The 24,756-nt window shown below is 37.4% G+C and overlaps 1 protein-coding gene across 9 annotated transcripts in view; it reads left to right on the top strand.

Moving 5' to 3' along the window:
* Nucleotides 1–24,756, top strand: part of Lar (tyrosine-protein phosphatase Lar) — a 1,190,865-nt gene that overhangs the window by 1,100,121 nt on the left and 65,988 nt on the right. For all 9 annotated transcript variants that reach the window (XM_067129385.1, XM_067129424.1, XM_067129376.1 and 6 more), the window contains 8 exons: nt 1,565–1,698; nt 1,999–2,204; nt 11,044–11,153; nt 11,301–11,493; nt 22,876–23,071; nt 23,314–23,487; nt 24,075–24,212; nt 24,377–24,520. In XM_067129385.1, the coding sequence (XP_066985486.1) occupies nt 1,565–1,698; nt 1,999–2,204; nt 11,044–11,153; nt 11,301–11,493; nt 22,876–23,071; nt 23,314–23,487; nt 24,075–24,212; nt 24,377–24,520 (1,295 nt within the window). The remainder of the gene's footprint in view (nt 1–1,564; nt 1,699–1,998; nt 2,205–11,043; nt 11,154–11,300; nt 11,494–22,875; nt 23,072–23,313; nt 23,488–24,074; nt 24,213–24,376; nt 24,521–24,756) is intronic.

The following is a 24,756-nucleotide window of genomic DNA, read 5'->3' as shown; positions in this document are numbered from 1 at the left end:
GAGGTCAGATAACCAAAACACTACCATCACAAGAAAAAGAATTATTTTGAGAACCAGACACAGAGCTTAGGGCATTGATTAATACTGAGAGATCTTGAGTGTGTGGAACATAAGGTAGTGTGACCAACAGGTTTATGCAGGAATAGAAGTTATCATCTGATATTTCCTTTTACTTTTTTGGATTTTTATGTTTCTGAAATTGATACATATTTTGCAGTGTTATTGGTAATTGGTAAAATCCATAATTTTGAGGTTCAGTAATACAAGGATTTACACTAAAGCCAATATACTGACTATTCAGCATTGCTTGTTCATTGTAGGAAGTAAGCATTAGTAGCAGTAAGATTGATGGCTGTGGATGAATATTGGAACCTTGTGATTGATTGAAGTCTGTGCCACAGCTCTGTGTTTTTTATGAAGTTTGCTGAAATAAGTTTGAGGCCACTTATAGTGTAGCACAGTATATGGGATTTGTATGCTTATTATATAGAAATATTGAATAAGAGCCCATTAAGTAAATTGGACTGAAAAAAACAACAAAATTAGAAGAGCCTTATATTAGGATAAGTAAATTAGAGTTTGGATATGAAAGTAGTGGTATGTTGAAATTTTAGTTTTTTGTGCATCCCTTTTTTTTTTAATTTGGCATTGTCATGTTTTATGGATTTGTGAGAACTCTTCTTACAGGCTGTAGAAGCAAGTATGGTCATGCGCGTGTTTGATATTTGTACGTATTAATATTTTTGCCTTTTAGAATGACATATTTAGACCAGTTAAGTTTACATGCTTATAATTGTAGTTTTAAAAATATAATACTGTAATTATTTAGTTTCATATGTTGTCTAATACATATTTTATAGTTACTGTTGAACATTTTAAGTTTGCATGACTTTGACTCCCTGCTTATAAGCTGGCAGTTTTGAGGACTTCATAATAATGAACACTGGTGTTTTCATGATTGGGACATACAGCACTGCGAATAAGTTGACCAATATGAGGACTATATAATATCAAGCAATGATGTGTGTTTTACTTTGTTAATTTATCAGATACAGCAGTGAGCACTATGGTGTTCTGGTACCAGTGTGTTTCCAGTATTTTTAGACATCTAGCTAAAGCCAAGTGATGTGTGATTCTTTGTTCCTTACATTGTTTTATGAATAAGAACAGTTTGACTACTCTATTAGATGAAATTTACAAATACAGTAGCATGATAGCAATAGGTGGATTAATTTGTATTCTAGTTAGAGATAGAGTAGGTTTGTCCCATCATAAGCTGTTAAGATCTAAGTGTGTTTATTATTTTATATTGGTTAATCATTTACCTTTCACTTGCCCTTCAGAAGGTCTCATTCTGTCATATGGGTAATTATGTGTATTCTGTGTTTATACTCTCTTGTTTAGAGAGATTAAGATATACTTTAATTGTTCTCAGCTATATATTATTTATAAACAATACATAGAATAATCTTGTTCATATTCAATTGTAGTATTGGTGCACTTTTATTTGCATCAGTTTTGTATTCTCGTATGTGTGCTCTAGCTTGTAATTGCCATTTTATAGTTCCTGGTGAACCTCGGGATGTCAAAGTGGATGTAATCAATAGTACTAGCATTGACGTTTCATGGACACCTCCAATTGAGAGAGAGAGACACGGGATCATCAGGGGATACCAGATTCATGTTCAAGAGACTGAGGTATGTTCAGTACTTTTTTTTTTTTTTGGGGTATTTTCCTCTCTCTTTCTTATATGTGCAAAACTTTTATGAGGGCAAATGCACTTTCATTACTTTTTTCATGTAATTTTTATCTAGATGACCCTTTTCATGTAATTTTCAAAAACTAATATTTTTCTTAATATAAATTTGAATTGTAATAGTGACTGTTTTCCATGTTGAATTGGCTGTTTTTATGAAACCTATAAAGACATCAGAAGAACATAGTTTGTGATTTGTGTGAAGTACTTCAGTTGGAATAATTTAATACCAATTTTCCAGGGTGCTGCTGTGATGCCCAGTGGATTTATGCCTTACACTGTTCATAATGGTGATGCCACTAAGTATACTGTAGTAGATTTACGTCCAGATACAGAGTATCAGGTTCAGGTATCGGCTATTACTCGCAAAGGTGATGGCGCCCGGTCTGCTGCAGAAACAGTCCGTATGCCAGGAGGTGTGCCAAATAAACCAGTACTTCTTGTTAAGTGAGTGAAGCATTTGTTATGTTTTAGTCCTGTATTAGTTGGAAAGGAAGGTACCAGTGTACAGTATTCATGAGGGTGTTATATTTTTAGAAACCCTACCTGACATCATAAATATTCATAGCAAATGTAGAACCAGATATTGTGCAAAATCATCTAACAAAATGCCTGTTTTTTTAATAGTGTTAAATTTCTCCTGTTATTTATTGGATACTGAATGACTTTTTGATCACCTAGGGCTAGCCTACCTTAAATTGTGCTCAGTCTGTCATCCTATCCATAGATGGGCAAATTTTTCTAAAGCAAAGCCTCTTGTTTTGAAATTATATGTTTAATACTGGTTTTACACACTTGGAAAATTTAATTTTAAAGTATAGTGCTTCTTATCCATTAAGATGGTTGAAAGTGTCAATTGCAAAAATATAGTCACATTCTATATCCAATATCTCTTTGCTGCCTTCGTGCTTAGCAAGTATCTTAAGTTTTTCTCCAGAGTTATTGCTTTGCTCTTTATCTTCTCATCAGAAGCAGGAGACACACATGGGCCATGATAGGATGTGAAAATGCCATAAAAATGATTTTAACGCCGACATTGGTTCACACTTGTCAATAAATAGAGGAGTGTCTGTACCGTATAGTATAGGAGTCTGTTGAGCTGTTTTATCTACCTACAGATTTAAGAAAGCCATTTAGCTTCAAGCACTTACAGATAATCTGGATTTTGGAGATACTGTAACTGGAAAATTTTTTTAGTTGAGGAGATGAGCTAAAAACTATAAGACTTATGAAAAATTAATTTTTAGTTAATTATATTTTTGTACAATTTAATTTTTGGATAAAATATTTTAAAGTATTGTAGCTCAAAAAATATCCTTTTATAGGTTTATAGACAATTATGTGAGTTTATTTCATGGCCCTGTCAATCACTAGGTTGTTAGTGAGCATCAAGAGCATGTGACAGGTCAATAAATCTCACCTGAGATTTTTTAATAGTTACCCATTCAGCACAGGAGTTTTCTTTGAGGTAACTGTAACCGGATAAAAGAAACCTAGATGTTATTGAGGCATAGATAAAAAAAATATATTTTGTTACATGTAAATGAATCATTGCAAATCAAAAATTTACAGGATGTGATGTACATTACTTAATAATTATATGTAAATCGAGACACACATGGCCAGGTGACCAAAATCACTGTCTGTCATTACTGTACCTCTAAACCAGGCCATGGCTACAGTCCTGGCCAGTGCAGGATTACTTATCAGTTGTACAGTATTACCCCTTGGGTGTATGTTTATCCCAGGCTATAATGAATTTAGAACAATGTTTGTGGCTTAATATTTGTGAATATAAATAAGTTACATGAGTATTAGTTACAAAAAATTCATATATTTTTCACTTGCGCACAACCATTGCTAATACACACGTTTCATGTGACTCATAAGTTTTTCACAAAAATTATAAGGAGTGCAGAATGGCAAAAAGTATTAGTAAAGACTGATTGACAATGTAAATGCACAAGAGGTGCATGTATACATATACAGTCGACCCTCGTTAAACCGGACCCCGTTAACCCGGATATTGGATAAGATGGACACCGAAGAGGGTCAGTCGATTTAAAATATGTAATGTTCATCCACGATTTGAGATAGTTACTGTTCCTCCGCACATCGTGTACCGTTTTCCTTTTTATTTACCAAAGGTAAATAAAAACCTTTCCATTTATATTTTTATTTTATATGTACTGTTCTGTATTTACACTGTACTAAACCGAAATGCTTTTAACTTGTAACCAATTTAACTTGTGCACAGCATGTACTGTCATTAAGAAACGCTATTGTCTGGAAGGGTAGGAAGTGTCGCAGCCAATCACTGAGCATTAACAGTTTTACCTATCTGCTGCCTGACTGGTAGCTACAGTACTATGCCTTGTATGTTTTTTAGGAAAGAAAAAGACATGACAAAGGTAAACTTTATGAAGACAAAAGCTGAGTTGCTGAACAATACTTATGTTGAGAGAGTTTCCAGTTCCCCCTATATTGGGTAATTCCATTCTTGTGAGATTAAAGAGAAGAATTTTGTTGATAAAGAATCTCTGAACCAACAATTTTGCACTCAAAGTAATAAGAAGGAATTCTTTCTATTCTTTAGGTAATCAGTAAAATGCATACACTATTAAAAACTTCGTATTGTATTCAAAACACATGCACTTATGTCTTCGTCAGCTTCTCTGAGCAAAAGTTCTTTCTCTGACAGAATACATCTAAACCTGATTGGCTGGCTGGTTGCCATGGAGATCTGCTAGCAATGACAGCCCTCTACTTCTGTTCTATTTATAGATATATGTCGTGATGGCACTAAGTTTGAACATTCCCATGATCGTGATTATTTGACTGCTGATGGCAAAAATTACTCAGTAATTTGCTTTATATAATTATTTCTTCATGAAAACATGAATTCAGCAATAATTTTAACTTTAATATATTATAGTGGTATGAAAAATTCCACTAATAGTCTGTTGTGGTGATGCGTCATCACTTGCGAATCCTATTCCCGGACCATCCTCAGATTTACGACTGCAAACTGATGACAACGTCAGTAACAATAAAAAACAACCCTATCCAAGATTGATATGATGAAATGTATTTTATAGTCTTACTTATCATTAAAATTCACAAGTTTCATTACAGTTATTTTGATCATGTATATTTTTACGTTTTACGGAATGTTTTTGTTGAAAACAAAATGTTAGTGAACATATGGTCTTAATTTTCCCACTACTGTATTTTATTATTGATGATCTTAATATTATCTCACATTCATTTAACAGTATATTGTAATATAAATAATAATAAACTATAATTAATAAACAACTAGAATGAAAAAACATGAACAAAGGGAAAAAATGTTTTTGCTGCAATAGTGATGTTTGATATGCTCCTGACCCCACAGTTCCAAAATCCGAAAAATTCCAAAAACCGAAACACATCTGGCCCCAAGGATTTCGGGTAAAGGATTGTGTACCTGTAACATAAATTTCATTATCTTACTTTTCATTTTAGAGACTCCACTTCTTTTTACTTAACAATTATGTGTTCATGTCTCGGCCTAGGCATCTACACGTGCGGCTGAATTCTGTCATTTTTATCATGTTTTATTAATTTTTCATCTTTTACCATGAGCTTTAATTCAAACGTTTCTACATTGGTTTATTATTCATACTCTTTACAAAAATAATGAAATACAGTATACTTATGGGTATTTATAGGTGTATATACAGATATTGCCGGTTAAACCGGACTATCAGCTAAGATAGACACCCTAGCCCCCCTTTTAGTCTATCTTAATGAGGGTCGACTGTATAATTCTTGTACCATCCATCCTTATGTCCACTTACATTATCCACTAGGTAAATGTGGGTGGCAATCCTGAACTGATGTCATTAAAAAATTACATCAATAAAAATTTTTTATATATCTATAGAACATGCGTAGACAGTTAACATAACTAAAATATTTTCAAAAATATATGGATAATTAACTACCATTATTACATCTGCTACTATATTGAAGTATCAAAATACAAACATGATTCTCTCTCTCTCTCTCTCTCTCTCTCTCTCTCTCTCTCTCTCTCTCTCTCTCTCTCTCTCTCTCTCTCTCTCTCTCTCTGTCAGAAGCAAAGTGTTATTTATTATTTTTGTTCCAACAACTGTAAGGAACAGTATTCATGCTCATTATAATCTGATGCTGTCCAAGTAAGACCCATCCTCTATATAATATTTACATAATAACCTTTAGAACATTTTCTGTTGTACATACAATATTTAATGAAATCCAAGGCAAAAATTACTATCTGTAATTGTCTCAAACAAAAATGATACTACATCAGCAGCCATCACTATTTTTATTTAAAGGGGTAAAATAGTAAAACTGCACATATGGCAATGATTAATTTTTATTGGTGTTATTAATCTACTAAATAATGGTAATAATAGTACTGTACTTCATTGAAAAGAATGGCAGTTTGTTTGCTGTTGAGCTTATACTGTGCCTTCTCATCTTGGTGTATAATTTTCTTTATTTCAGCTGGTAAATGATAAAGCGGCTGACCAAATTTTATGTATTATTCTGATGTTACAAAGGGTGAATGGCATTAGAGGTACATATATATATATATATATATATATATATATATATATATATATATATATATATATATATATATATATATATATATATATATATATATATATAAATTTGGGTGAGTGACAAAGGCACTGATTGGCTGGTGCTGGGGCTCTGCTCGCTGGGCTCAGTGTTTGAGGAGGAGGAGGGCAGCTGTTGCATTATCTCAGGGGAACACCTTGTTGTTTTCCTGATGGTGGCTGGAAGGAGGATGGTCTCCAAAGCAATGTTAAATGTAGGTTTCTACTGAAGAATGATGAGGGCCACTTTGTAGCATGTCATCATCAAGGATTGTGGGGTTCCTCACGATCTGCAGGCGTTGGTTGGCACTGCTGTGTTCCCTCATTCAGTTTTAGTATACCACCCCTTCATGTAGATGGACAGTGATCCTTTTGGAGAGGCAAATCGTGGTCATACCGATGTATGAATGGTGGCATAAATTCTCAGAGCACAGTATTTAGCAGACTCTCCTCTTCATGGGATCTCTGCTATTCCTCATGAGGCATGAACAGTCCTCTGATCCTTCTAGTATATTGTAAGGTCAACTGTAGCGTCTACTTCAGCAGGGGTTACACGAACCCGAATAGTGTTTTTCAGGGATGCTTCGTCTTTCTTTTACTCAGCATCAGTTTGTTAGAAGTTTTATTTTGGCTAAAAGTACTTGAACACATCATCCAGTCACTAATTGACAGCGGGTATTCTTACTGTCAAGTCTCAAGGTGTCAAAGAACACCGATGGCAGGTGATACTATTGGACTGTGAAACAGTCTCCCTAAGGATGTTGTGCAATTGGAACCTCAAAAATTCAAGCAAAGGAGGAATGCATTACTACCCTAAAACAGCATTACTACCCTAAAACAATTCTCCTTGTATTTTAATAATTTACTTACATTGCTATGTTTTTATTTTGGCCTCTGTGAGCTGTTCCTTTTGAATAGGGCTCATTTTCTGAATAATAATAATAATAATAATAATAATAATAATGAATAATAATAATAATAATAATACAGGCAGTCCCCGATTAACGGCGATCCGGTTTTACAGGGCTTGTCTAGCTATGAAAATTGGTAATTTTCAGCACAAAAAATTGCCGATTTCCGCTTATTGGCGCCAATAATTGGGTATTGGCGCCAATACATACCTAAGAGAGGCACCGATAACCAAAAATTGGCACTTTTCTGCACCGAAAAAGTGCCAAAAATCAGCAATTTTCGGTTATCATCACACCCTCAGAACGGAACCCCCACCGATAACTGGGGACTGCCTGTAATAATAATAATAATAATAATAATAATAATAATAATAGGGGAAATATAACAAGTAACTACAGGCCTATCACCTGCCTACCAATAATATGGAAGTTACTAACAGGTATCATCAGTGAAAGGGTTTACAACTACCTAGAGGATACAAACACCATCCCCCACCAACAGAAAGGATGCAGAAGGAAGTGTAGGGCACAAAAGACCAGCTCCTGATAGACAAAACGCTAATGAAGAATAGCAAGAGAAGGACAACCAACCTAAGCATGGTATGGATTGACTACAAGAAAGCCTTCAACATTATAGTGCACACGTGGCTAAAAGAATGCCTAAAAATATATGGGGCAGAGGAAAACATCAGCTTCCAAAAAAATACAATGCACAACTGGAATACAGTAGTACTTACCAGCTCTGGGATAAGACTAGCACATGTGGCTAATAGAATGTCTAAAAATATATGGGGCAGAGGAAAATACCATCCACTCCCTAAAAAATACAATGTGCAACTGGAATACAGTAGTACTTACAAGCTCTGGATAAGACTAGCATCAGGAGAGGAATCTTTCAAGGCGACTCACTGTCCCCACTACTCTTCGTAGTAGCCATGATTTCCATGGCAAAAGTACTGCAGAAGGAGGATGCTGGGTACCAACTCAAGAAAGGAGGAAACAATTAGCCACCTGATGTTCATGGATGACATCAAATTGAATGGTAAGAGCATCAAGGAAATAGATACCCTAATCCAGACTGTAAGGATTGTATCTGGGGACATCAGGATGGAGTTTGAAATAGAAAAATGTGCCTTGGGCAACACACAAAAGGCAAAGTGACAAGGACTGAAGGGATAAAGCTACCAGACGGGAGTAGCATCAAACATAGATGGGACAGGATACAAATACCTGGGAATAATAGAAGGAGGGGGATATAAAACACCAAGAGATGAAGGATATGTCCAGGAAAGAATATATGCAGAGACTTAAGACGATACTCAAGTCAAAACTTAACGCCGGAAACATAATGAAAATCATTAACACACGGGGAGTACCAGTAATCAGATACAGCACGGGAGTAGTGATATGGAGGATGAAGGCTGAACTCCAAAGCATAGACCGGAAAGCTAGGAAACACATGACAATACACAAAGCACTACACCCAAGAGCAAATACAGACAGACTATACATAACATGAAAGGAAGGAGGGAGAGGTCTACCAAGCATAGAGGACTGTGTCAACATCAAGAGCAGAGCACTGGGGCAGTACCTGAAAACCAGTTAAGACAAATGGTTAAGAAGTGTATGGGAAGAAGGAATGATAAAAGTAGACGAAGACACAGAAATACACAGAGACAGGAGAATGAAAAGCAGAATAGAGGAATGGCACAAAAAACCAATGCACGGACAGTGCATGAGACAGACTAAAGAACTGGCCAGCAATGAACCAGATATGTCAAAGAACAATACTGTAAATGGAAATAACATCTCACCCATATGCAGGAAGTGCAGTATGAAAGATGAGACCATAAACCACATAGCGAGCGAATGTCCGGCACTTGCACAGAATCAGTAAAAAAGAGGCATCATTCAGTAGCAAAAGCCCTCCACTGGAGCCTGTGCAAGAAACACCAGCTAGCTTGCAGTAATAAGGGGTACAAACACCAACCTGAGGGAGTGATAGAAAATGTTCAGGCAAAGATCGTCTGGGACTATGGTATCAGAACAGAGAGGGTTATATGGGTTAATAGAACAGACTTGATGCTGATTGACAAAATCAAGAAGAAAGTATTACTCATTGATGTCACAGTCACATGGGACATCAGAGTAGATGAGAAAGAATGAGAGAAAATTGATAAGTATCAAGACCTGAAAATAGAAATAAAGATATGGAATATGGCAGTGGAAATTGTACCCTTAATCATAGGAACACCAGGCATAATCCAAAGATCCCTGAAAAGCAACCTGGAAAAACTAGATGCTGATGTGGCTCCAGGACTCATGCAGAAGAGCATGCTTTTAGAAACAGTGCACATAGTGAGAAAAGTGGTGGACTCCTAAGGAGGCAGGATGCAACCCAGAACTCCATGCTATAAATACCACCCAGTTAAATAGGATGACTGAGATAGCCCAAAAAAAATAGATGCTATAATAATAATAATAATAATAATAATAATAATAATAATAATAATAATAATAATAGGTATAAGATGGATGATACAGCCCTGAAAAACATCATGTAACCCCAGCTGAAGTAGATGCTACAGTCAACCTTACAATCTGCTATAGGGATTGGAGGACTGCCCAATACGTTATGAAAAATGAAAAATAGCGCCACTGTCAGCAGCAATCCCATGAACAGGAGTGGTGAGGCCCCTGAAATAAAGCAATAACCACCCTCTTCCTCAAGTGCTGAGTCCAGCGAGCTGAGCCCCCAGTACCAGCCAATCAATGCCTTTGCCACTTAGCCAGACTCACAGCTAATAGGAGAGCTCCCCAGCCAAGATCATTCAATTAAAAACTGCCTCCCTTCTTTGTAAACCCATTTTCAGGTATACATATACCATGTGTATGCCCATAGTGCCATTCATTCTTTGTAAATGGTAGCGTGAACTACTGAAATACATATCAGGATAAATAAATGCACTTTGGTTGACTGCTTTATAATTTACCAGTTGAAATTAAGAACTGTATGCCAAGTTAAGAAGATGCAGTTTAAGCTCAATGGTATACAAACTGCCATTCTTTTCAGTAAAGTACAGTATGTCTAAAAGTGTATATTCTTCTAAGATAATACAGACACCACCCTACTTACGAATGAGTTATATTCTGGTCGGCCGTTTGTATGTTGAGTTGTTTCCAAGTTGGTTACTGTAATCTTTATGCCTATTTAAGTACAGTATGATATGAAGTTAATACAGTACTGTACATTTTTTCATCCTGAAACACAATACAATGTACATACAGTACTGTATGTGCAGAATAGGCATGCAAAACAAAATTTGAACTTATGGGTGGGAAAGGGGAGCACTCTGAACACAGTTTTAATTTGCAATCCCATTTGTTTGTATCTGAATGTTTGTAAGTATAGTGGTGTCTGAAATAGTAAAATAGAGCATTGTTTTTTACTATAAAAAAAATAGTCATTTGATGTGTAATTTTTTATATTTTTCTCAACTTTTTTGAAAATTATTGAAGGTATGCAATTCATTTACATTACTGTAATTCATTTGAGACATTATCAAGCAAGATTTAATTAAAAGATAAGAAGAGTTCTTAATATGCAAAAAAGGTATCTAAAATAGCAATTATTCATATAATTCAATTTTGTTACATATGACTGTCTCTATGTTGGATTTCCTAGTGTTTTATTTTTGTATGTATTCAATTTTTATTTTGCAGTGGTACAGTGGACAAGTTTTCTGGAAAGCTTACTGTTCATGTAGAATGGATACCACCAACAGAAGCTTATGGGGAACTCATGGGGTATCGGTTAGAATATGGTCCTAAAGGTTTGTGTTTTGCATTATTTTCTAACCAGTACTGTGATGGTTTCTGAAAATTTTTTGAAATTTAGTGCAGTAAAAATTGGTAGACATAGGTTATAGATGGCTTACATTAACATCAGATGTGTAAATAGTCAAGATTTATATCAACAGGTGGGCAGATGTCTACAATCACCCTCGAAGGTCAGTCAATGCTTCAGAAGACCCTGAGTGATTTACAAAGGGGAATAGAATATGAGATAAGAGTGTCAGCACGTAACCATATTAGCTATGGTCAGCAGGCTGTGAAGTATTATACTACACCAGAGGCTGCTCCATCTGGTCCACCTGTAAACATAACGTATAGGTGGGTATATAATTACTTACCATTTTAGTTTTATATGATAGGATATAAATGCTCAATAATACATATGTTCAAATCATAGTCTTTATACAGGTTTTAGATAACTAATATGTGGTATGGGCAGTGGGTTTAGTGTCAGTATAAAAACAGAGAGCACCTTTTTTTATAAACTAAAATTCATTGTTTTTACAATAACCATTATATATATATATGGCCGTATATTTAACATAGTATATTAATGCGTTGGCATGAATCCCTACACACTCTGGTTTCAGTAGAAAAAAGGAAGACCTTTTGTTCTCAATGGGTGGGTGCATGCACTTAAGGTTTCTCCAGGTCCCCTGTGACAAAACAGGGTGGTGGGAGGCAGGCATTATGGTTTAAAGTAATAGGCTTGTATAGAAAAAATAAATGTTGATTACAATGAGTATACAGTTTTTTTTTATAACAAACCCATTTCTTTGATCATATCCTGAATAGTAACTTAAACAGGAGGGAGCTGAGCTGCTGAAACTCCACAAGAGTGACCTGAAGGAACTATTTTAAGAATTCTTGGCAAAGAGAGACATTCAGATCTCAAGTTCTGAACAGAACAGGGGTCAAGAACTGGAATGGCCCTTTTGGTAAAGTAGAAGCTTGAACTCTAATGGTTTTCTTTCTATCTTTCCTTAAATCATCTGCTAAAAACCTCTATGGATAGTTGGTTAGACTATAGACTCAAGAGGCCTCCAAAGGCAGTCAGTCTGCAGAGAGGGACAAGTTATAAGAAAAGGTGATAAATTTATAAATGAGAGGGAATAGAAACTAAGAATAATGTATCTGAATTCAGGAGATGTCAGTAGAAAGCAGAAATGAATTATCTCCTCACTTAAATATTTGGAGGTCAGAGATACCACAACTGCACTAGACAAAGTATTTTGCATTTTAGTTGTGGCCAAAATAAAACTCATAGCAAACTGAATAGTATTAAACCTATAACTAGAAAATAACACACTGTTTGCAGCAGCAGCCAGCCTAGTGTTGCAAGAAGAAATTGCAAAGTCTGATGAAGGAGAGTGCAGGGGATGTTTGTCTTAGTACCTTGTATGCAAGAAACATAATGAAGTCACTTTTATGTCTATGCCACACTTCAACATTAAGTCTGTAAAATAAACCTCGACTGATGACATAACTCTGTCCAAGAGCTTTAGATGAGAGTTGGCACCCAAAGACTGTGCTGAGAATAGTACAGGCAGTCCCCGCTTACCAGTGGCATCAGTTAACGGCAATCCGGTTCTACGGTGCTTTTTATAGTGACGCTGTTAACTGGATTTTCAGTGCCGATCTCCAGTTAGCGGCACCAATCTCCAGTTAGTGGTGCTGATCTCCACTTAACAGCGCCAAGCTCCACTTATCGGCAATGCTGATCTCCGGTCAGTGGCACCAATATCCGGTTAACAGCGCCGTTAAGCAGGTTATTAGTACAGGCAGTCCCTGGTTAATGGCAATCCGGTTTTATGATGCTTGTCTAGCGATGAAAATCGGCAATTTTCAGCGCTGAAAATCGCCGATTTCCACTTATCAGTGCCGATACATACCTAACAGAGGCACCGATAACCGAAAATCTGCGCATCTCGGCGCCAGTAAGCCCTGAAAATCGCTGAAAAAGTGCTGAAAATCGCCGATTTTTGGTTATCATCACACCCTCAGAACGAAACCCCTGCCAATAACCAGGGACTGCCTGTACTATTATCACCGGTTTTCGTTTAGCAGCGATTTTCGGTTAGCTGTGATTTTCGGTTTGCGGCACTTGGCTGGGAACGGAATCCCTGCTGTTAACCGGGACTGCCTACTCCAAACAAAGAAGAAGAAGAGCGTTAAAACACTTAGATATAACAGCTCTGTCATGAAACATTCAAAAACATTTGCGAAAGATACTAACTTTTTGAGGAACAAAGGAAGCAGTGTTTTGCATATGTTTCTCAAAAATCAGTTTCTTATAAAAAGTTATACTCATAATGTCAAGAGTGTCACTGACATTTAGAGCAGTACCATTTAAATGTAACTCATAATACAAAAGCAAAAGTGTTCTGGATCGAGCATCATATTTTGAGTATTAGAAGGGTTAAGGTTAATGCCCCAGAGCCTACTTCACTCATAAATATATGCCAGATCTCTGTTCAAGATTCTGCAACAATGGACCTATGGTGCAGAGAAGGAACAACAGCAATCAACTTGTTCTCCAGAGCTTGTCACATGTCACAAGATAATAAATAGCAAAGGTCCAAGAACACTACCTTTAGGAATACCTGAAATGAAATTATTAAAGCTACTAAAGCCATCAACATAGTCCTTCTGGGTTCTGCATATTAAAAATTCATTTAAAATATTAATAACAGATCCATCAATAACCAATGATCTTAGCTTGTAGGTAAATGTTATATGATTCACACAGTCAGAGGCTGCACTAAAATCTCTGCAAGATGGTAGATATTGACAAGAGTGTATCACAAGTATCAAGGCCTTTACAAAACCCAAATTGTCATGCTTATAGCAGGTAAACCTACAAAGATGCTTAGAGAGCAGCTTCTCAAAAATCTTAGATAAAACAGGGGTAATTGAGATCAACCTGCATTCTGATGGGCATGAGGATGGACTTAGTCCAAAAAGTATTGCAGCAATGTTGCCCTTCTACCAAATAGAAGAAAAACTTGCTAGTTCAACTAACATTTAGAGGATACTAGTAATCTTAGGAGCAATGAAATTGGTAGTCTTTTTAAAAAAAAGATTGTAAAGACCCTGATAGCTTCTATACCACCATGACTGTCAAGTCCCAGAAACAAGGCTTTGGTTTCTCTAGATCTGAAGGCCATTGAACAGAACTTAGACTCTGGAAAGCATGACTGAGGCAACACCAAGGACTCACCACATTTTTTGCCTTACAAAGACTTGAGCCAGAAGTTCTTCCTTCTTTTTAGGACAATAAACAACAGTTCTGCCAGCTCCTACAAGGGGGCGGTATAGTAGAATCAACTCCAGAGAATGATGACTTAAGGGTAGACTCGACCTACAGTCATCACTACTAAGAGCAGGATCTCTTTCACACCTCATGATAAACTTTCTCATACACTATGCGTGCTTGATTTCAAAGCGCAGTGGAATTATGCCACAAAAAATCTGATAAATTGTTTCTCCATAAATGATAAGCTTATGCTAAAATAAGGATGTACACTTACCACTGCTATATGTGAGTAGAAGCAAGTAACCCAGCTGTCTCCAGCCTGATAGTAAAGAAATAGGCTTGTTTCATTGGCTGATAGGGAAATTTTGCAAAGTTCTTCAACACCAGAGAGAAGTCTGGTAGATATCAAGGGTCCCTCCATTGCAAAATGCTAACATTCTGCTTATGTGTAATTCTAATGGCTGAAACAGACATTCTTATCTCCTGCTTGTGGAACACTAGGGGGTCAGCTATAGCTAGAGTAGAGGCTTCAATAGGATTAATCCTGTTCACTATACTAATCACAGAGATTCCTCACAATGGACTGTTGAAGGTAAATAATACCAATGTTGTTGTGTTTCACAATACTTTGGCCATTTATGCCAAAAATCCCTTTTTATTGAGGCTTGACTGGATAACCTCTGAAGATGAAGGTTGAGCATTTCCAGGTAGTGGTGAAACCTCCTTAAGTGTGACTGGTACAGATTTTCCCACTTTGGCAGGCTCCCTGAAACATTTATGAGAATAATTTTTTCTGACAAAAAAAGTGTAATCAGTGTCATGGAAAGGCATTGTGAAGCTCTTGTTTTATCGAAGATGTTCATGATAAGCCCAAAGGGAGGAAAAATTTATATATTTCTAAGGTGTCACAGGTATGCACTGAGGCATCAGTCTTCCATTCTGCAGTCTTGAACCATGGAGCAATAATTTAGAACTTTGTTGCCGAGGTTCATTCCAAAGAGGCCTACCAATGGGGTTTCCTTTCTTTTACTAAAGAGCCCTGAACATGTCTTGATAATGAGATCATTCAGCCTGTTGAGGGAATCTGCCTTGATGCTGTACTTGTGAGGCAAGTATTTTAACTCAGTGAATCATCATCATCATCATCCTTGGATAAACAATGGGACCCTCATTTTCCTCTGTCAGAGAAAGTAGATGGCTAATTGGCATGAACTCCCTGACTTTTTCATCTTAGTCATGGTTTTTGAAGAACAGAAGAGACATCACCACTGTCCTTTCACAGCCTTTGCCTGCCAAAAGGTAATTTACTAATTCCATTTATCTGTTGTTGTGTTGGCTTTTGGAATTTTGGCTCCAAGATACAATGGAGAACACCTCTTTAGCCTCTGTTGCTTCTCAGGACTGGATATTCCTCAAATCTAGGAGGGATTCTTATAAAAAGAGGCTTATTGCTGGTCTAGGCAGCAGACAGGGTGGTCATCATCATTGTCATCATGCAAGTCTTCCACCAAGTGTACTTTCTCAAGAACTTTGCCAAACCTAGCTTTCTTGGCTGGCAAGTTGGAACTTAAGGATACAAGGTGCCAGCCAAAGCACCAGGTCCCTCCCCAGTGTCACAGAGGCCACTTCAGTCAACTTTGGTGATCACAATTCCGATGGACTGGCAGTTTGGCTGTCTGGAGACTTCTTGGCAAGAGCCCATATTTGCAGGATACTCTGTCCAAAATGTTGCAAAACAGAGTAGGTTTCTGGTGTTGCCATTTTGCATCAATTTCATTAATTAAATCTAACATAAGGTTGGGAACCAATGTAGATCTGGCATACACTTTGCCACATCTCTGTTTCAGGTCAGGGAGGTTAAGTATCTTATTACTATTGTTCTGACACCCAAGTGTGACAGTTTAAGATGGAAGGCTCCCCATATCAGCAATTAAATGCTCAGACACGAGAAGTTATATTCAGGATCCACAGATATTTTATGAATAATAAAATTGGAAAAAATGTATTACATTGAGATTCCAGTAATGCACTGAACTATATTGATCACAGGGTACAAAACATTAAATTTCTATTTTCATCTATTTTAAAAGCTGCAAACAAAATAGAAAACAGTTGTCTTCATAACAGACATTGGAGCCAGGTATAGTCAAGGACATACTATTATCTGCATTTATATTGTGCTCACACTGTTCCTACAAAGTTTTTTACATGCAAGTTTGTAAAAATAAACAAAGCAGTCAGCTTTATGGGCTTCTTTCAAAACACAATGTTGGCTTAATCTATATCAACAACAATCTCAGAAGATAAGGTGCTTAAAATGCAGCTTTTACTTAACTGGAAAGAAGTATGATAGTATGGCATTGGAAAAAACATTGTATGCCTGGATTAAAGGGCCCTGAATGGAAGGATGCTGGGATTGACTTAAGCCATATTAAAAGTCTTGAGGAAGTTTGGTAATGCTAGAAACCTATTATGTGTTTCATAACATTCTAGACAGACTATAGTCAGTAGTTGGTTTAACATGTCCTTTGCTTAATTTCTTGGCAAGAGCCTATGTTAGCAGGTAGCTGGTGGTTGGTCTAAGATGTCCTTTGCTTAAAAGGTTTCTGAGGGGTCTGTTGTTAGAGCAGGAAGCCTAATCTTGGTAGTGATGACTCCAAGAGTGCCTGAGAGTAATGATGTCATACTCTGGAATACTGATGTCAGGAATTTGACTTTGATCCTGTATTATAGATAGAAACAGCAGTTCCTTACAGTAGCACAGCCATCAGCAGGACGACTGCTGATGGCCAGAAGCCAAAACATGGAGAGATGCAACAGTAGAATGACCAAGAAAGGCTTGGCAGGAGCATGCTGGGGAGATCCCATATAAGTGGGAATGCCACTGGATGCAAGAGCATGAATGGGGAAGGACACAACAGAATGACAGGGAGCAGTAAAAGTACTGGTGTTGGAGGCTGAAAAGAAATCTCAGTTAGGTGTCTTGTTGAGAGCTGGAGTATAGTTGTTGCCAAAGGCGGTGGGCACGACAGTGAGAAGAAGCTGTAGCCTCTCCCTCACCTTGGTTAGAGTCTTTGGACAAGTGAAGTCGTTCAACTAGGAGCAGAAGTTGCTGAAGCTAAAGAAGCACCCACACCCGACCAGTAGAAAGTCTGGATAATTTCTCATATCTCTTCTTGCTCATGTAAAAATCCAGTGCATAAGAAACCATTCCAGACAACAGAATAGTTCAAGGGTTAAACATATGGCCTTCAACAAGTATACTACAAAGATGATGTGGATCCCTGTCAAAATTAGCCAGAAAAAAACCACATAGCTCACCTATTAAGCTTAAACATCAGTGCCAGTGCTTGTTGCAAGATAAGATCTCTCAGAATGAATATAAAAAAAATACAAAATTGATAATCTTGCAAACCAAAGCAAACAAAAACTAAAAAGGATACAGTATACTTAGTCTTGTAGAATTGTGCCACTATAAAAAATAAAGAAATTGCACACTATCATAAATAGCGATTCTGCATTATCACCAAGGAAATATCAGAAAGTGTAAAGTATAATAATGTATCTAATAACACAAAAATCTAAATATGGTAATTCCTTGTTCATCTGTCTTCACACTGTTTGGACATTGATGTTATTTGGAGGGTCCGCAACACCACAGTATACAGGCAGTCCCTGGTTTTTGATGGTGGGTTCTGTTCCTATACTGTGTCGTAAGCTGAAAATTGTCGTAAGCCGAGACGTTGAAAATCATAAGAAAACCTTAGAAAACCGTACTTTTAATCCTTTGGGGGTCTTGAAAATGATGTAACCTGCATTTTTATTGAGCTTTTCATAAAAAAAACCTTCAAATTTAGATTATTCTGCCGTTTTGGAGCCATATTTCTTCCGTCATAAGCATCGTAACCCCGGAACATGTGTCGTAAACCGGGAAACAATTTCTGATGAATATATTTGAAAAGCATCGTAATCTTGGAACGTCGTAAGCTGAACCCGTCATAACCCGGGGACTGCCTGTATATATAAAATATTTACAATAAATAAAAATGAAAAAACTGCCCATATGGTTGGTGAAGCTGTTTAAGTGGAAAGAGGTTATGATAACTTTACAGTCATAAACACACTGAAAAATGAAAAAATTTTAAATTAATTTGTATTTGTCATAGCTAATAAACCTAGGGTCTTAATGTGATGAACAAGAGAGGAGGCATCAGCCTATTTCCCTTAACCCAAGAGTGTCGTGATGCATTTAGTTTTTTTCAGCCCAGGGAATCACTTTGAGGGGTGGCAAGAGGTGGGCAGTGCATGTTAAGACTGTAGGTTTGTTAGCTATGAAAAATACAAATTAATTTAAAAATTTATCTTTTGTTCATATGCAGAACGAACCTAGATCTTAACGAGAGGGTAGACTCACCTTTGGTGGGAGGAAAGGAAAGTCTTGAACCGACTGGAGGTTCAGCACATTTGGTCTCATTTCCTGGTTAGGCTAAAGCAGAGGAAGGAGACTGACTCATCAGATACAAAGTTAATCAAACTGTCAGACTACTGGGCTCATTTACAATGTGGAGGAACATTGTATTAATGGAAGGAAAAGAACTATATCTGCTCAGACAACAAACCTATGTTAGCCACCAATTTGTTTATCGTCCCTCTCCCCTTGTCAGAGAGAGGAAGGAGTAGCTTCTGCAAGGAAATATTTGTGTATGAATAAAACTTTCTCAAACAGAAAAGCCACTCACTCTCCTGTATCTAACCAGCTCCAGTTCATGATGGCTCAGCCTTCCTACTGCTCGTGGGTAGAGAAGAAGCAGGCAAGGAAAAGGAAAAAAGACCAGTCATCTTTTTCATTCTCACTTTCCTGCCATCATCTTAGGTAAGATACAAACTGTCCCACTAGGGGCACTGGATGAGCTACACAACTTGTTGAGCAGCCACCACTGGACCCAAGGAAAAAGTGTCCAAGGACCTTTGGGCAACATCCCAAAGATAGAAGGATGTGAAGGTGGTTTGACGAAGCCAGGTACCATCTTCAAAATCCTATGAACAGATAAGTTCCATCACATGCCCTTGCATGCACGGAGCCAGAAGGAGATGGTATTCTTGGACACTTCTTTCTTGATCCGGCCTGAGCTTACTTTAAAAAACTCTTCAACACCCCGGCCTGAGGTGACGAGTCGTTTTTAGGTAACCACGCAGTGCTCTAACAGGACATAAGAGCACTTCGTCTGGGTCATTATCAACAAACTCTTCCAAGGAAGGGATGGAAAGGGATTCAAATGTGTCATCATGAACCGAAGGATTTTGAATCTTAGCTACGAATTCCGGGACAGATTCGAGGGCTTCTACCCCCAACCCCTTGTGTGTTTAACATCAAGAAGAGAGACCATGGAGTTCGCCCACTCTTTTCGATGAAGCTAAAGCCAGTAAGCAGACCATTTTAAGGGCCAAGTCTCTGTCAGATGACTATCGCAATGGTTCATATGGGGCTCGAATGAGATTACTTAGCACCAGAGTCAGATCCGAACTAGGATGTTTAAGTTCTCTAGGAGAACAAGACTGCTCAAAGCTTTTGAGTAGCATTGAGATTTCCCATGCAGAAGACAGGTCTACATCTTTTCTTTAAGGTGCAGAACCAAACCCAAAACAGCTCTGTAGCCTTTGATGGCAGACATAGAAAGACTTTTCTCCCTCCAGAGAAAAATCAGGAAATCTGCTTTTTGCTGAACAGGAGCTCCAATTGGAGAGAGACCCCTTCGATGACACCAACCACAGTAGATGGCCCATTTTCCCTGGTACATGGCTGAGAAAGATCTTCTGAGTTAGCCAGACATCTCTGTCACTGCTCTGGGGGAAGAGCCTCTCACTCACAGGAGATACTGGATAGTCTCCAGCTGTGAAGAGATAGAGACCCTACTGACTGGTGATATCTCTCGACATGATGCTAACAGAGGAGGTTGTGCCGTGGAGGGATCTTTCTAGTAACTGCTGACAGCTGGGCTAGTAGATTGGGCAACCACTCTGTATGAGGCCACCAGGGAGCTACAAGGGTCGTCCTGAGATTCCGGGAAATCATTACTCTGTTCAAGACCTGACGGATCAGGCAAAAGGGAGGGACGGCGTAAACCTCCAGGTTGTCCCAAGGATGTTGCAGAGCATCCTCTACCATGGTGAAGGGGTCTGGGACAACCAACAGCCAAACAGAAGGCCTCTAGCTTCCTGTTGAACCTTTTTATGAACAGATTGATCATTGGCCTCCCCCAAAGGAGGAAGAGCCTGTCCACTATCTCCTGATTTAAGGACCACTCTGTCCCCAGGACCTGACCCTGACGATTCAGTTTGTCGGCCACCACATTCCTCTTGCCTGGGATATACCTGGCTAAGAGGTCTACCAATTGGTCTATCGCCCACTGGTGAAGGAGTACTGTCATGGAGTGAAGTTGGCGAGAGACTAGGGGATGATAGGCTAAAGTAAATGTTTTTGGGCTGGAAGGGTCTTGTATGCAGGGGAGCTTTTGCGACTGTTATTAGCTTAAAAACATCAACATCACTTAACCATCATTTTGTATATCACATTTGAGTGGATTAGTATTGTGGGGGATAGGCTAGGGCAAGTGCTTACAGGGTAGGAAGGCCAGGAGAGCTGAGTGGGAGGATTGGGCAGGCTTTCATCTGCTTGAGGGCTTTCACGACTTGCTGGCTGAAAAGCAACATCAATACACATTGCTTTGTTGATTGTTTTTGGGTAGCTGAAAAGATGTGGCTATGTCAAGGAGGTTTTGTGCTCTCATTGGCTACTTGTGTGTATTTCTTTGTGTGTCCTCCCTGCCTCACTCCCTTACATCTCCCCTCCTCCGGTGGATAATTCCAAAGGGGACAGTAAATTTATGAATGCTTAAATTTGCAAGCAAAATTCATTTTAATATTACATTGGCTTTTCTGAAGTGGAAATACCAGTGAACTGTGTATTTGTGCATGTGTGTATATGTAGACCATGTATGCATACATGTGTATACTTACATACAGTATATGCATTATGTTGAACTAAACTATAGTACAGTGAACCCCCCGTATTAGCTGGGGATAGCTAAAATCCGCAAATACGTAAAACCCCTCTAAAAACACTTAGAACTGCCCATTTTGATAGTTTAAACACAAAAAAACTCTGTAAAAATGCTTATACCTGAGTATTTTAATAGTTTTATCACAAAAAGCGCATTTATTCATGAAAATGATCTGAAAATACAGTAATTAGTGAATATTTCACAGTGAAAAATACCGCGAATGGGCGAATTTTCCGCAAATAATGGGTAGATATGTTCCATAGAGAAACCCGCGAATGCGTGAGTCCGCAAATCGTGAGAACGCGAATACGGGGGGTTTACTGTACACCCTTGCTGTGTGTTAGTTCACCTTTCTCTTTCTCTCTCTCCCTGGGTAATTGTTTTATTATTTTTAATATGGTATGGCATACAAAAATTTATGAACTCATACTCATCCAAAACACGTAAATCAACTTAAGGTATTGCATATCATTGGTTGAACCTTAGGGTAAACAGGTAATGCAATATGTTACTGATTAACACAGTTATATTAAACTAATTTTATTACAGGATATTAACTTGTGATAAATTGATAATGCACAATGAGAGAGAGAGAGAGAGAGAGAGAGAGAGAGAGAGAGAGAGAGAGAGAGAGAGAGAGAGAGAGAGAGAGAGAGAGAGAGAGAGAGAGAGGTACTACTGCTTACAGAGAGCAATTTACATGTACAGTAATTGACAAATTAACTGAACTTTCATAAACAAAGATTTGGAAGATTCAGCCTCTTTAATCGTTTCTCCATCCAGTGTCATTTCATTCCTTTCTGCCTACATCATTACAGCTGTTTTTCTTGGATTTATCTTGAGCTCCATATCTTTTAAAATTTAATGCATTCTATTAAGCAAGGCTTGTAATTTTTGTGGTGATTTACTGACTGAATAAGCATCCTCTTTTTCATTATAAAATCCATGATAAGGGCAAACAGCACAGGTAACATCACAGTACTCTGTAGCATCCGCTGTTTAAAACAAATTCAGCTGACAATATTCCATTCACATGGACTTTCTGTCTGAATTATTCGTGAAAAATTTAAGTTAGCTTTATGTATTTAGTAGGAATACCATTGTGATGCAAGACATAAATGTGGTTTGTTGGTGGTGTATACATGAAAAGCAGTTTTGTTTTACAGAATGTCACTCTCACCAGTTATGCATCAGGTGTATTGAATCCAACAAGCAGATAAACTTGATCATTAATAACACGAGCCTTTTTTTCATGTTTTAGTGTTGATTATAGTTTGGAAAATTTTAGTTTCTGAGGGTACCAAGCCACAAAAACTGCTTTTCTCAATAGCTTGCAGCCTTCCCATATAAAATGAGCACTATATTTGAATTTATACTTTCCAGATTCCAAACACCAGGCACTATAGTGTTTTCATGGGACCCACCTACCCCAAATGATAGGAATGGTGTTATAATTAACTATGATGTTGAATTTAACAAGAATGTTGTGCTCAATACTGACTTCAAACATGTAAAAAATACTACTGAGGGCAGGATTGTTTTTGATGGACTTGAAGAGAATATGGATTACACATTCAAGGTAAATATTGCAACATGTATTATTGCTCTTTAATGTAAATGTGTTACTGATTATATTCATATAAATACTTCTGCTATTATTATTGTTTAAGTTATTTTTCCATAGGTCCACTTGACATTCTAATGTAAACTTTAGTATTCAGTAACCAAAAGTTTTGTAATTTGAAATTATTTGTGTGAATGTATTTGTTATCTTTATAGGGTGATGTTAGTTGGCTAATTGTTATTCATGTACACCCTTAGGTAAGAGCATGGACAACAAAGGGGCCTGGACCTTACAGTGAGCTTCTGCACCTCCACACTGAACCAGATCTTGTTCGTGCCCCCATGAATCTTCAAGGCCTGGCAACTTCAGAATCATCTATTGAGATTTGGTGGGAACCTGTGCCATCCCGAGGAAAAGTTGTTGGTTATAAGGTAAAGTACTGCTACCATGTGAAACCAGTACTGCATGTGAATATTTGTCTTAATTGATTCACTGCCTACATATAAGCTTGAGGGAACTTGAATGCCTTCATTATTAATAAGTCATTGATGAAATGTATATACTCATAACAATGTTGATGTTTTTCAATGTAGCCCACTCAAAACATTTATCTGAGGTTTGTAAAAGGACATATTCAAGTAAAAATTGCATTGAAATTGGCAATAAACTCAGTGTCGTACTGGATAGAAATCTATTTTGTAGTAATACCATAACTACTTAAAACATGACATCATCAAAATTTTTCTTGTCATACATGATTTAATTCAGGTATACTGTACATCACAAGCACATGTGATCTGGCAGATGTGCATGTTCACAGGATAGGCTAAGTAAATTGTAAGGGTAAACAAAGCTTTAAGGTAGAATAAGAGTAGGAAATCACCCTTATCGGCATTTAGCCCATTTTTGCCACACATTGGCTTTATTAATACAGATAAGAAAGATACCTAAGAAATGACATTGAATATAGAACTACAGTACCAATGTAACACAATAATGTTTACTTGCAATGTGACAGGTTTTTTACACAATGGCTCCAACACCTGACTTGGACCTCTGGAATCAGATTAGTGTTCCTGTAACGCATTCTGCTGAATTACAAAACTTAGAACGCCATGCTGAGTATGCTATTGCTGTGGCTGCAAGGACTGCTACGGTAAGAAGCAATTTTTTTGTGTTATGCTCATATTGGGAGAATTTTGAGTGCATTACAAGTTTTAGCTATTTAATGTATTGTTAAGATTATGAAATTCTTTACTGAACTCAAAAACATTGTATTATTTATGAGATTTTAGCCTCTAATCCTGTTGGTTTTCATAGGGTTTGGGACGTTTATCTACCATGCTTCCTGTACGAGTTAAGCCTGTTGATGTACCAATGTACTTGCGTGCACACCATGTTACAACACATTCTGCTAACCTGACTTGGGGACCACCAATCCAGCTCAATCCAAAGCACTTTAAGGTAAGATTTTGAATCTTTTGTGAATAAAGAGTTAAGTGCTTTTGAAATTTTTTAAGTTACTTTTGGAATTTTTAACCATAATGAAAATTTTACCAATTTGGTATTCGTTTTGAATGTTAGTCCATCTCTCATAACAGTGATTGTATCTACGATGGTCTATCCAAAATGCTGAAAACAGATCAAACATAATTATCCAGTAGTCTTCAGCATTAAGCAGAAATGAAGATGTTGAGCTG

The sequence above is a fragment of the Macrobrachium rosenbergii genome, chromosome 3 (genome assembly GCF_040412425.1).
Source record: "Macrobrachium rosenbergii isolate ZJJX-2024 chromosome 3, ASM4041242v1, whole genome shotgun sequence".
NCBI lineage: Eukaryota > Metazoa > Arthropoda > Malacostraca > Decapoda > Palaemonidae > Macrobrachium > Macrobrachium rosenbergii.
The sequence above is the reverse complement of the archived record's forward strand: the minus strand, read 5'-3'. Positions and strand labels throughout refer to the sequence as shown.